Source organism: Ctenocephalides felis, unplaced genomic scaffold (genome assembly GCF_003426905.1).
Source record: "Ctenocephalides felis isolate EL2017-DRISC unplaced genomic scaffold, ASM342690v1 CF-g0.4_SCAFFOLD_01886, whole genome shotgun sequence".
Taxonomy (NCBI): domain Eukaryota; kingdom Metazoa; phylum Arthropoda; class Insecta; order Siphonaptera; family Pulicidae; genus Ctenocephalides; species Ctenocephalides felis.
Window position 1 is genome coordinate 19,652,209 of NW_020538040.1, and position 15,873 is coordinate 19,668,081.

A 15,873-nucleotide genomic window follows, 5' to 3' on the forward strand; every position below is an offset into this window, starting at 1 on the left:
ACATACGAGGTGTGTTCAAAAAGTACCCGGAATTACTAATAATTAAATTTCGCGGGTCTGGAGTGTCTGATTGTCAAATTTTTTTTTATTGTGTTGGTATACATGCCCCTAAAGTATGATGAAATTTTCAGCTATATTCACTGTTTACTTTGTCTGTGGTAGTCGCTAAGGTTCGACGTGTTTTTCTGAGCTCGGCGATTTTTACAATTGAAGAATTGAAAAGTCAAAGAATTTGTATTAAATTTTGCGTAAAAAATGAAATAAAGTGTTGCAAAGTGCAAAAATTCACCAGATATGGCTCCGTGTGACTTTTTCCTATTCCCAAAGTTGAAGAGACCCATGAAAGGACGGCGGTTTTCCTCGATTGAAGAAAATCGCTGAGAGTGCTCAAGGACATATCAAAAAGTGAATATCAAGGGTGCTTCGAAAATTGGAAAAAACGCTGGCATAAGTGTATTATATCTGGGGGGGACTACTTTGAAGGGGACCACATTAATGTAGACGAATAAATAAATATTTTTTTTGAAAAAACGAAAATTCCGGGTACTTTTTGAACAGACCTCGTATGCCAATCTAATCAATTTTCTACTTCATATAAAAAGTTTCTTGACTTCACACATATTCAGTATGACAACTCAATTTTTATAGTAGTAATTTTTAACTTTCCGTAGGGTAATTTATAATAATTGCAAAAAAATCGAAAATAAACTTTTTTGCATTTTTTGAAGTTTCAAGATCTCCTGAACATTTTGGCATACGTCAGAACAAATTGAAAAATGTGTGTATGTGTATGTGTTTTGTGCGGATACAAATTTTCGTCGGCTTTTTCGGGCGCACAGGACAACCGAAATGAATGGTTCAAAGAGCATTCTTTTCGTATTGACGGGGAGACGAGCTGTTTAGTTTTTGGCAAAGGCAAGCCTGAAAGCGTTTTGGAGAAAGGAGCATACGATTGAGAGAACGGATTATCCGATTAGAATGAGTAAAAACGCATTCGATTCGTATCGACGGGGAGACGTGTTGATCATTGTTTGGCAAAGGCAGACTCAGTCGTTTCGGAGATACGGAGCAAAAAGTGTAAAATGGAAGTTTTTGAGAGTACGCAACATCCGACTAGAATGATTAAAAAAATATCCGATTCATATTGACAGGTGGACATATGATGGACAGTTACAATCATTTTTTTTTACACAGTACCGAGACTCGAGTTGATTTTTCACGCAAATTGGGCATGTCCACCGCAAATTAATTTTTAATTTTTTCAACATCAGTATATGAAGTAGCTTTAAATAACATATTTATCTTGTTTTGGTCCCTCGATAATAAATAGAGCATCAAATTCCAGTAACAATTCTGTGTTCAAAGTTCTTTCAACATTATCGATAATACCTAGTTTCATGTTTACAAATAGTTCTCTAAAATAATAAAATTTTATCATTAAAGGTTATCTATGACGATATATTATGTTGTTCTAAATTATAAATAGAATGCATTAACAATTTGACGAAGAACTTTATCATTTTAAATATGTCAAATGCTGAAAGATAAACTGGCATATTCTTCTAAAGAGAATACCAAAGATTTTGCTAAAAAAAAATTCCTAGAAAATTCTAAAGGTTTTGCTAGTTCCTCAAATCTACACGAGAGAATTGGAGGTCATAATATTTGATGTAATTGTATACACATAATTCAAGTATTTTCTATTGTTAAAACTTCAACTTTGTTTATGATTGTTATTGATCAAGATCAAATTAACTAGATGAATTTTACGACCAAGTAGTCAAATGCATAATTCTACTATTAAATGCCAGGAAAATAACATGTGCTCGTCAATAAAGATGATAATTATGTTTATGAAACGTCTTGTTTCATACCAGAATTTTATGATCATAGTTTAGTGAAGAGCATTAATATATAAATTCGCAAATCATAGCCAAAACCGCTTGTAAAATGCATATTATCGTCACCTGAGCCAAATATGTCAATTTTGCAATATATCAAAACGTCGTAGAGTTACGCTCTATTTTGTCCTACAAGTTGTAACCCAAATTATACCTTTAATTATAGTATAGTATTTCTTTATAGGACACGCGTCTTGTGATAGATAATATAGCTTTAATAATTAAAAAACAGCACTATTTAATTAGAATTAAGTTATATTTTATTTGCAGAACACAATTTATATAAATACACTATTAAAAACTCGAGTTCTATTTTCTGTACACTTTGCTCTATATCTACGTAACGGCTGGACCTGCCTTGGCCAAAAACTAATCAGCACATCTCCCTATCAATATGGATTGAATGTTTTTCAAACCATTCAAATCGGTTGATCCGTGCGCCCGAAAACGTGGACGAAAAAATGCAGCCATACAAAACACACACGCACATCCATTTTTTCTGAGGTATGCCAAAATGTTCAGAAACCTTGAAAATTAGAAGATATGCAAAAATTTTCATTTTCGATTTTCGGCCCGTTACTACAACTACCCTACGGAAAGTTATAAAAGGTAAATAAATAAATATTCGCTTAAGAATAGCATATTTAATTAAAATATAAAGTGTATATATCAAAAGTTGGTAACCACAGTGAACCATCCCAAATATCTCTGATCACGATCAAACATTATCGAAAAATTAGCTATTTTTGGAAATGTTATTTTATTTGACAAATGACTTACGATTTATCTTCACATTGTACCTAACTTTTTCATTCTTATGATGTAATTTTTTGTTAGTATTATTTTTTTGTTAATTAATGTGGTATGAAACAACCTTAGTCACATTAGATTTTATGGTGCTATTTAACAATATGAATAAATATTATTTCATTTTATTATTGTTATTTTTTTCTTACAGTCTGGCAACATTCTTTATTGAAAAATTCATTATATCCTGACCGTATGCCAGGTTGTCCACATTTGTGGGGTAGTCCAATCTGATTACCAACTCATATATACAATCAAGTCTTTATTTAATAGACTTTCTGTATGAATTTAATTTCCAGTATTGTGACTGCAAGCATATTGCAAAATTCAACATAACAAATATCGAATTTTAAAATATTAGTTTTTTGGGTCTATTTTCATATTAGTATCATTTGCCAGAACATACTACAAATGTGTTCGAAACTCCTGGACTCCGTGTGACTTCACTTGAAGTTCAGGATGATACAAATTGCGCTCAAGTTAAATCTGGCATTCAGGCGCAATTTTACACACAGACATCTTCTCATTGTATGTATTTTCCAACACCGAAAATACAATATGGAAAAGCAAAGCATTTTCACATCATGAACGTGCATTTCTCCATATAGCATTATATATAATGAAAATCACATTATATTTTATTGATTGGAATAGAAATTGATTAATATTATTTTTCAATAGTATTTCTAATTTATAATACATACTATATTTTATACATACTTGCTCAATTGAATATTAAGAATTAGTTAATGAAATGGAATCGAAACCTTAGAAATATCTGCTAACCCTTGTAAACTTATACAGTGATACCCCGACATACGAGTTTATATCATCATTCTGTAATCACGCTGTGGGTTTTGTTAATATTTTGGATATTAAATATAAATTCAATATTTATTAATTCAATCATTGTTTTTGTCTGAGCAATGAGTTGCATGTCCGGTTGAACAACTCTCATGTTCCAACTGTTGTAAACATTTTTGGAGTGATTTTTATCTCTCCTTAAACACAGTACATATCTTATTACGATCATACATCCTCGCCAACCTCATATTTTTCTATAATTTTACATTTTAATTCAAGAGACATGGCCCTTCTCTTGAGACCCATGTTTATAAAAATACATAATATTTTGTAAATGTACAAAAAACAAAAAATTATCGATATATTCTCGTGGCTAAATCGTTACTACATAATTAATATTGATATATATTTGAAATGACTAACAATAAAATAATTTACTATCACATAAAAAAGCCAAAATATCTCTGTCGTAGGAAAATCACTTTCACAACTGTTAACAAATTAACATTTTTCTAGAAAATTGTTATTCGCTCAAAGCTCGTATCCCGAATCTTGCTCGTATGTCGAAGCAACGAATCGATGGAGGTAATTTTACAAAGAGTGGAAGACTGCAAAAAAGTAAATGTTTGGCTTGTCTTACCACAATAGTGATCCAATTACTTGAACTCAAATCAAATTTTCGGATTAAAAATTATTTGGACAATAGTGACCATATTTTTTGTTATACATACAAAATTATTATCGATGATATAAATATATTGAATAGAATTACTTAACAATGGATTGGACTAAAAAGAAGATTAGATTTTAGTGGAAACGACAAGAATGCAATATGCAAAAAAACTGCATCTCCACTGATAATAATAAGAATGAAAGAATAAGAAAGATAAATTGGAATAAAAAATTATATAAAAAGATAAATAATAAGAAAGAAAGATTAGAAGATAATTTACGACTTCAGTATCTCATACACACATTATTAATGAGGCTATATTAAATAAAATTAATTAACCCTTTCCATTTCCAGTCCATTAATCACGTGAGCGAGTTTTTAAGGATTTTTGGACCCCCTCCCCCTCGGTGATACATGGTGATATTCAAAATTACCCCCCTCCCCCACCAAACATCACGTTTATTTTTAGGTACGTAAAAAAACTGTAAAATTTTTGAATTTTTTTTTTTGAAAATGTTTGAACTTTTTTTTAAAAAAAAATGGTTAAAAAATAAATACACCTCATATCTTACTATACCCCTCCCTCCCCCACGTAATATTTCGTGATTTTTTGTCAAACCCCCCCACTCTCTAAAAACCTCACGTGATTAATCGACGCCCCCTAATCTAAATTGAAAACTAAAAAAACTAGTTTTTGGAAGAAATGCAAGAGAAAAAAAAATACTGCTACAATAATTTTAAGGGTTGAATTAAGAGCATATAATTAAATATTTCATGAATATACTGTCAATAAAGTCGCGGTACCACTGTATATGCCATTTAATTCTAATAATATCTGGTTTAATGATGAAACTAATTTTATGTGTTATGATGAAATGCTACCTAGTTAAAGTTAAGGCTGTAGGATGTTGTCATATAATATGTATAATGCTACTTGAAAGAATAACTTTTTTTCAAAGTATTTTTATTACTTTTGTATATTAGTTCACTTGATTTAATAGCAATATTCGCTGTATTACTGCTATTTCACACATGTCCATCATCTTACTCTGATTGGTAACTCACAATTAGAGTGTCTTTTCTGAGGTAGCAATAACATTTAAAAAGTGCAAATTGCTTTTTCAAAAGCTTCATGGATCAGAATATAAAATACAATCATAACTGTACAATAGCTGTGCATAATGCAATTTGCAAAGCTTAAAATTGTGCTCTTCGTGAACGATAACGTGGTAATCTAAACATTGAACTCACCCCAAGTACCCTTGATCCAATTGTTGATCCAAGAAAAGCCTCCGTTATTTTCATCCCCGAACACATCGCTTCCGCCCACATCATCCACCATTTTATCAGAATTTTCAATCCCTTGATGGGTGTATCTTATACGCGAACTCTTACACTGGATTAAATACAAAGAAAAAATCTTGAAGAGGACATGGTTTTCAAGACATTACTAGCTAACGCTGATAACATTTTCAAGAAATTATTGTGCCGCTCTTAACGGTCTTTTAAAAATTAACAATATTTCAATGAAAGTTGAATAATGAAAAGAATTACTTGTGTACCGAAACTCGTTCTTTTGGAAAATCTGGTGGTAAAAATCCAATACGAAAATTTTGTCGGCAAAAAAGACAACTAAAAAGTTTTTTCGATTTTTTTATGACAGTTCGCGTCATTTTTGTTGTGACATTTTGACACCACACGGATCGAGGAATTTGTTTTTCGGCAGGTATAGCAATTAAATTCATCTTGACAAATCGCAGCAGACGGGTAATTGGATACTATTTATGTTATTTGAAACATGAAACGATAATGATAATTTGAAATTATCAATGAATTTGAAATATTCAAATAACACAGGTCCACGACTTAAAAAAAAATTGTCTGTATCGGGTATTCGAATGCAATTGGGAATGTAATTGGGTAAAGTAAAATTAGGAGTGAAAGTGCAAAAAAACGAAGAATTTTTTTTTTAAATGAGAAAATCACTAATTTAGAAATTTTACTGCATAATAATGAAAATTTTATAATTTCTGTCGTCTCCTGGCCCTTTTCCGTTGGACACGAATATAAGGCCAAAATTGAGGGCCAAATTACAAAAACGGAGAAAAATTAAAGAAAATGGCAAAACTCCTCCCTCCAAATTTTCCTACATGATAATTAAAATTTTATGATTTTTGTCGTTTCCTGGCCCTTTCACTATAAATAACCTATGAAACGGTTTTCTGCAACACTTTTTGCATCTCTGTTGAATATATTTTTGCAGCTCCCAGCAGTAATTTTCAAACTTATTTTGAGATAACTGCAAATATGTTTGCAGATTATCTAGGGGCAATGTGGAGTTAATATGTTTGCAAATTACTGCTGGAAACTGCATTAAAATAGTCAACAGAAATTAAAAAAACGTTGCAGAGGTCATTTATTGAGAAAAGTGCCAGGAAAAGATAAATTATAAGACTTTAGTTATTATGTAGGAAAAATTCTAGGATGCAGATTTTTATTTTTCTTCGTTTTTTGCGGTTTAACCCTCAATTTTAGCTTTAGATTCGTGCTTGGTAGTAAAAAATACATTGGTAAATACATATGTAGCACACCTAATACTATTACTGATATTTATAATACTAACAATTTTTTTTTATTTTGTGGACCTGTGTAATCGTTAATTTTAAACATTACATAATAAGCGACAAAACGTTATTTTTTAATAATTCCTACACATATCGTAATTAGCATTCCAATACTCGACGACAAAATGAATAAATAAACAGAGTATTTTTTAAAATGACAAAATACTATGGCCTTACTTATTAATTCAATTATCAAATTACACGATAATACCGTCTGTTACAAATAATTTACTGCTTACATATTTTTCCGTCAATAACATATATTTTGTTTCAAATAAAGTCTGTCTGATTTTCACTTAAATGTGTAATTTATGATAAATATTATGATAATTTTCTTTAACGTCGATTTAATTGGTTTTGGAAAGAAAAGATTGATATTATCAGTATTTAACGCGTTAATCGCCACAATAATAACAAAAAAATGGTCATGGTAACTTTATTAGATATTTTAGTTAAAAATATATCAAGGAAACTTAATGTACCAAAAAAAAATTTATTTTGATAAAATTTCTGAAAAAGCACAATTTTTTACGTCACATATATATGACTGACAAGGCCCTATATTAAAACTTCGTTTCTCCTACCAAATTGCTTATGTCTGACATGGTTCATGTAGAATTTCTTAACGTCAGACACATATGACTGACACTAAATTCACGACAAGGCTTAGCGATAGTTACAGGTTTCATAGTAATGATTTTTTGGATATAAAAAAATATGACTTTGAATTTGAGGTTGTTTTAAAAAGGTGTAAATATTTAAAAATATTAAGGGTTTAGAATTAATCTTTTACATATAAGTCCAGTGCGACGAGCTTTTTAATAAATGTTGATATATTTTAATTTGCAGTTAATAACGAGTATTATATAAATGTTTATTGAATTGCAGCAACCGATTTATTGAATGAATTGCTGCAATATAACCGATCTAGCCGCACCGCAGCAAACTTTTGAATTCATAACTATACATTTTAAAAATTGTCGTTTTATAACGACATAGTTTTATACAAATATTTAATATTACTTTTATAAAATAAAATTTAACTGCTAATAATATTCGCGTAATTACATGTAAATCAACGATGTCCCTTGCTGAGTAGAGGAGACTAGGTACGGTTGTGCCACATTTTTCGAACAGCAAATATTTTGTTAATTTACCAGTTAGCTGGGAGAAATGTAAATTTAAACGGTATCTTGAAAATTTGTCAACGGAAATACTGAAATACTGAAATACGATTGATTAGCCACAAAATCAAATCATACAAGAAAAAGGCTAGTGTCACAACCGTCCACACCGGGGTACGGTTGTGACAGGGATAAAATAGGTAAAAATTCCATAAGTATAACCACCAAAATGGTTCATAACGACTTTTATTAATTTATATATAAATATGTAACACAATGCAACATAATCATTTAAATAAAGGTTATGAATATAATATAACAATATTTTACAAAACATAATTTTTTAAACAAGAAATCTTTTGTTTTCTTGTATTGACTATTCCTTTCCCTTTCTCTTTCGTATTTTGTTAAGTTAAGTTAGTTTTTTCTTTATCTGTTCAAATTTCACCAAAAAAGGACAAGAAATACATGTCACATAAAACAAAACTATTTGCTGGTAATTTAACTACTAATGTTCAACAGCAAAATAACAATTTATTTATATACTACATAAAAATAACAGTTATTATTAAAAGAAATCGAACAAAAAACTTACTTTAGGCCCATTAAAACCAATTCGGTTTACAGATCATGTTAATGTAGGGCGCTGACACAATGCAATAATGGAAACTTGTTCGAACAAACATACTTCATCTTTCTCCCTTTGGACCCTATCTCAAAATCAATATAGTTTAGCTGTTATGACGACTGTCACCCCCCTAACCTGGCACAACCGTTCCCGTCTTCCCTACCAATACAATTTACGTCGCTTGATAGATAATAGTAAATTTAATTTAATCAAAGTAGCATGATATTAAAATCTATAAACTGAATAACAAATCTTGTTTTACATACAGTAAATTTATCCTAAAGTTCTATTTTCGTTCCTGTGAACCACTAAAACTCTATGAAAATTTAAGTAGCACTATTGTAATCGATCGGCTCCAAGAGCGAATGTCACTTTGCGACTGTTTCGATTAATATGAGTTCACATACGAGTTGGTTTTATTGGATTCTGTTCTTATCAATAATCACAAAGTTTCTCATTCGTAAATATTATAAATAAAAATAACATTGACTGAAGATTAATATGTTTATTTTATAAACATAATTTCATTAGTATAACCATTTTAAATAATTTTATAAATAAACCTTGACAAATTATATTTTCTATTTTGATTGAATGGAATACTGTTATGAATATTAATTAATTAATTTTCTTGGGAATAATGCTCATGTGTGATATTATTTTTATACGCTTCATGTGTACGTTTATCGGTTTAACGATAACACAACAGGTATTTTTTTATTTTATCAAATAAATATAATAGAAAACTCTATTATTTGCTATCTTTCTTAAAAATATGATATTCAGAAATATAGTTTATACAACACCCGATATTTCAGAGAACCGGTTTTCAATTTTGAATTAAAAATTATTAAATAAATATAATAGAAAACACTATTTTCACACCCGTTTGTGATAGACTAAATTTGCTCTATTTCTTAAAAATAAGATGGTCAAAAATATGGTTTATACAAAAACCGATATTTTAGAAAACCGGTTTTCGATTTTGCATTAAAAATTATAAAATCAATATAATAGAAAACTCTATTTACGCACACCGTTTGTGATAGACTAAATTGCTATCTTCCTTGGTATTTTACAAAAACCGGGTTTCAATTTTAAATTATTAAATAAATGCAATCGAAAACTCTATTTACGCACACCGTTTGTGATAGACTGATTTTGCTATATTCTTAAAAATAAATTGGTCAAAAATGTGGTTTATACATAAACCGATATTTTAGAAAACCGATTTTCGATTTCACATTAAGAATTATCAAATAAATATAGTAGAAAACTCTATTTTCACACACCCTTTGTAATGTGACTCAATTTGCTATCTTACTTGAAAATATGATGGTCAAAAATATGGTTTATACAAAAACCGATACTTTAGAAAACCGGTTTTCAATACTGCATTAAAAATTATTAAATTAATTTAATAGAAAACTCTACTTTCACACACCGTTTGTAATAGATTAAATATGCTATCCTTCCTAAAAATATGGTGGTCAAGAATATGGTTTATACAAAAACCGATATTTTAGAAACCCGATTTTCGATTTTGCATTAAAAATTATTAAATAAATATATTAGAAAACTCTATTTTTACACACCGTTTGTGATAGACTAAATTTGCTATCTATCTTTCTTGAAAATATGATGGTCAAAAATATGGTTTATACGAAAACCGATATTTTTAAAAACCGGTTTTCGATTTAGAAAATATTAAATAAATATAATAGAGAACTCTATTTGCGCACACCGTTTGTGATAGACTAAATTTGCTATATTTCTTGATAATATGATGGTTAAAAATATGGTTCATACAAAAACCAATATTTTAAAAACCGGTTTTCGAATAGTGTTTTTTTTTGAAAAACCGGTTTCAACCGGAAAAGAATATTAACTTGAATAATTAGAAAAAAAAAAATAAGAGATAATTTCGAATAATTAAAAGCAACATTTGCTATTATTGACTGTTCAATTTTATTAATAATTTTTAATGCAATTTTGTAGAACAAAAAATATAATAATTGACCAGGATTAAATAACATTAAAGACAAGTGATTATTCGTTGTTTATGGATACTTTTTACATATAAGGGTAGAAATATTTTTATATTAGTGAAACGAAGAACGGCTATCTTTCAGTAATAGTATTTTCATCAATTGGTACATTAGCTGTATTTGTCATCTTAAAAAAATTAATTGCTACTAATACATTGAAAACCAGTATTTTATATAAAAAAGCGGTTTTCGAGTTTAATACCGGTCGGTTTTTACGGGAGCCGGATAAAAATCTGGTTGAAAAACCGACAAACCCTAGCAAAAATTATTTAGTATACTAAAATGTTTCTTCCATGCAAAAATAAACATTTGCACAATGTTCTTAGTAACTTTGTTTGCTTATATTTTATTAGTTTCTCATTCAGTTTTATAAAACTTTGACCAATGTTTATATGGTTCTTATTCTTATACAGTCATATATATATTTGACATACAATAAAAAACTATGGGATTTTTTATTATAAAATACATAATAACTCATTTATTACTTCAACATAGAGCTCAACATTGTCATGTTTTATATTTAACACTTACGGCGATAAAATAGCATCAAAATATGCAAAAATGTATACAATAACTTGATTGTTTTACTAATTTAAGTAAGTATATACCATTTTTGGGAACAATTCGTGTTGTATAAATGTCCCCATAAAATATTATCTCGTGAATAGAGTTCTTTAGACATTTTAAGTTCATGACATTTTTTATTTATTTTTCATTTCCATATTAATTTGTTTGTGTTTATTCTTGTGATGTCTACTGGACTTTAGTTCTTTAGATTAAATTGAATGATGTAAATAATAAATTTCTCTGTTTTATAAAAGATCAAGAGGCCATTTATGTGACGGGATAAAGTACAAATATCGTTTTAATCCGGTTAATTTCCGTATTATACATGGAAAAGTATTCTTTATAAAATTAGCTTACTGGTTTGACTCAAATCAGAACAGAAGTGATTCGAAAAATATATTATTCCTGCATATGTTATTTTTTTCATAAGAAATGATGTAATGCCATTTTCTAAGATTTCATTGTTTGTTACTTCTATAAATTACTTTGTAATCGGTGTTATTTAAAAAATCATGTTTTCCAGAATAAAGTTATAAATAAAAATCCTGGAAAAAAATAAATTTATGTTTAAAGTGAAAATTGAGAAATCATAGCAATACAAGAATACAATTCCATACCGAAATATAGATTTAATCCGACTAGATCAAGATGTATTTATATTTCATTTTTAATATTTTGGTCTACGCTCCGTTCTCTCAAAAACTGAATTACCATTTCTTGCAATTCTTGCCCCGTACCTTCGAAACGGCCGGACCTGTCTTTGCCAAAAACTAATCGACACGTATCCCCATCAATACGAATCGAATGTTTTTCAATTATTCAAATCGGTTGATCTCTATTCCCGAAATCGCTGACAAAAATTGTATCCGCAACAACATGTACATACACACATATCCATTTTTTCCAACAATAAGGTATGCCAAAATGTCCAGAATCGTAAAGATAAATAAAAATTCTTATTTAAGGTTTTTTTGCGATTTTGCAAAAAGAGAAGAAGGAGAAAATGCTTTCTATACTTTCAGAGCAGCCCTTGTTATAAAATTAATTTCAATTTCTAAGAATTATATTTCTGGTAAATAAAACAGGTAGAGAAGAGCAGAGGATCAATAAACTTTTTCAATTGTATCCATTTTGAATTTTTTTATGAAGTAGTTAATTTATGACGTCAAATATTATATATTTTTTACGTGATTGTGTAAGATTTCATTATTGTTAATGTATTGTACACCGTAACCTTGTAATCACCGGCTCATTCTCAATTCTAACAAGCAACATATCTAGGTATTCCAATGAACTCTAGATTATTATGAATTTTAAAACGCAATAAACCCAAGAATAAAATTACTAAATTATTATTATTGCTCACTAACAAATATCGTATTTTAAGAGGCTACAAATAGGAATGTTATGGCAATGTTAGTAAAAACTGTCAAAATGCCAGGTATTTGCTGTGCGATCACGCGTTTCACACATAAAACCTAACCTACAAAAGGCACAAACATCAAATAACAACTTTATCAAAAGTGCGTCTTTCTAATGTGCCATTGATAACGCATACGTGAAGTAAGGTTTTGTATATAAAACGCCTGATCGTACAGCAAATACATAGCTTCTTGTCAGTTTTTATTACCATTTCATACAAAGGTAGGACTGTAACATAGCGTTGCCAAAACATTTTTATTTTATCGGAGAATTGGCTTTAAAACGTTATTATATGTATATGTATATATATATATAAATATATATATATATATATATAATATATATACACTAAATGACCCGACAGACGTTGTTTTGTACCCACGACTACAATTCAAAAGTTTCAAATGATAGATCCAAAAAATTCTAAAAAAAATCCTTAACAAACTTTAGAAAGATTTATAAAATCTGAATAATCGTTTAGGAGGATATTATATATATATATTATATATATATATATAAAATTCTTCGATGTAATAGTGTATGAAAGGATAATCCTCCTAAACGAATATTCGGATTTTGATAAATCTTTCTGAAGTTTGTTAAGGATTTTTTTTTAGAAATCATATAGATATATATTATATTATTATATATATATATATATATATTGATGAAATATATATAGTGGCGTCGTGTATCGCAAGGATTCAAACGAATCCTTCGTGTCTTGCATACGTTATGACCAAAGAGACAGTTATCAGAATGCACTTAATTAGAATATGGTATTTCTACTACTCTCGAACAGACTATTGGTCTCAAAACAATTAAAAATAATAGAAAGAAATATATCAGAGGTCAGTTGCACACGTTTGTTAAAACTATAACTAATGAATATAGTGATGTATCAACTACTTTTAATTACACAGATCTAAAAATGATTAATCTGAATATCTAATGAAAGATATTTATAACGATTTTTAATATCTCGTTTATGATCGTTACATAATTAAAACTGTGTATACTTTCAAAAATTTGTGTCGAGATTTACTCAGCTGAGCAAACACTACTTGGCGCCCATGTGCGTAAAAAAACGACTGCATGAAAAAAAAATACATGATACATTTATTGAAAATTAATATAATGAGAGTTATCATTTGCAACAATAATTATAATAACATAAACATTAAAAATTCGTTCATTGAAACTCGCCTAGAATTGTTTAATCACTAATATATAGCCATAACTAATAAATGCAATCACTAATAAGTGTTATAAATAATTAATTATAATAAAAGCATACTATGTAGTATTATATTAGGTTGGCAACTAAGTAAGTGCGGCTTTTACTTTAATTATTAGATGGTCTCAATTGAATTTTTAGGTTTACTGATGTAGTCAAACTGAAAAATACCATCTGTTATTTGATAGCAAGCAATCCAGCTATCAATAACTAAAAAAAGAAATGTTTTTCTTTATAGTTTCTGCAAAGTTTAAAAGGCATCTTAAGTTCACAAAAAGTTTATAATGACATGGTCTTATAAAGAAGGCAATGTTATAATTGGTTAACCAGCTAATTTCGTTCTGGTGACTTTTAACTCAAAAAATGAAAAACGCTCTGGTCGTCCAGTTGATGTTGATTGCAAAAGAATTGTCTACTTTGAACTGTACTGTAATCACCAACCGAACAATGAATTATGATGTCTACATTAAACAACTAACGAAATTAAACAATGCAGTTGAAAATTATTGACATCACATGCCTTTGGCCACTAATAAAAAAAAATTGACCACTCGGTAAAATTTATAGGAGCTTGATTGGGACGTTTTGTCAAATCCACCATATAGTTTTGACTTTACACCATCTGTTTACATTCAGTATACAGAATTTTACAATGCCATCTAACAAGTTTATTATTGAATTATTAAATTGAATTAGTCAAACTTTCTTGATATGCAAATCATAATAAATTCTATATTATACTGGTGATAAGACCAACATAGGACTCCAAACATTTATAACTAGTTCGTTTTTGCACGCTCATGATTTCAATAATTAGCATTTTTCCTCCCAATCCCTACTTCTGAATAAATTATTTTGATGTATATATTTTTTGTTACATTCTAGAGCAAAAAATTATTCAGTATAAATTATCTTGTATAATAATAATTGTTCAAAAACGTTACTCAATGCTCTTCCAACAAAAAAGACACTTAATTCCATATATGATCATCCTGCTTTTATAAATGACTGGTAATAATCAAGATGATGAAATCCAAAATTTCTCTGTAGTGGACACATATTTTTTAATTTAATTTTTGAACAGCAATCTTAACTAGTCTTATAAGCCTTCGTGCTGATTCTTAACGACTTTATAGATGGCAACCAAACGGTTTTCCTATCTCCATCTATCTCTGATTATCCTGAATTGGTAGAAAGATGATTCAAAATTCTCCATCGGGGCACATATATTTTAATTTATTTTTTCAACAGCAATTAAAATTTAACGACTTCTTGATGATGACTTTATAGATGGCAAATGGCAACCCAAATGGTTGTCCTATCCTCATCTATCTATGACTATCCTGCATTATAAAGAATTGGTAAGAAGATGATTCGAAATTCCTTATCGTGGGCACATATTTTTAATTTATTTTTCATAGCAACCAAAACTTAACGAGTATTATAAGCCCTTGTGCTGACTTCTTAACAATGACTTATAGATGGCAACCCAAACGTTGTCCTATCTCGATCGTGGGCACATATTATTTTAATTTATTTTTTCAACAGCAATTAAAACTTAACGACTTCTTGATGATGACTTTATAGATGGCAAATGGCAACCCAAATGGTTGTCCTATCCTCATCTATCTATGACTATCCTGCATTATAAAAATTGGTAAGAAGATGATTCGAAATTCCTCTATCGTGGGCACATATTATTTTAATTTATTTTTCATAGCAACCAAAACTTAACGAGTATTATAAGCCCTTGTGATGACTTCTTAACAATGACTTTATAGATGGCAACCCAAACGGTTGTCCTATCTCGATCGTTGGCACATACTTTTTTACATTATTTTTTCAACGGCAATTAAAACAACAACTTCTTAATGATGACTTTATAGATGGCAACCCAAATGGTTGCCCCTATCTTGGTTTGATAAATATCTACAATAAAGTCCAGTCATTTAAGCTTTAAATAGGTAAGAATCACACGGAATTCGAGATACCCAGCTGTAAGTCTGTAAATACCTAAAAGACACATAAAAGTTGT

General features: G+C 29.1%; 1 protein-coding gene across 1 annotated transcript in view; it reads right to left on the minus strand.

Moving 5' to 3' along the window:
* Positions 1 to 5,572, minus strand: part of LOC113374727 (long-chain-fatty-acid--CoA ligase 1-like) — a 42,119-nt gene extending 36,547 nt beyond the window's left edge. The window contains exon 1 of the mRNA XM_026614700.1: positions 5,437 to 5,572. Within this exon, the coding sequence (XP_026470485.1) occupies positions 5,437 to 5,527 (91 nt within the window). The 5' untranslated portion in view covers positions 5,528 to 5,572. The remainder of the gene's footprint in view (positions 1 to 5,436) is intronic.
* Positions 5,573 to 15,873: the final 10,301 nt, after the last annotated feature.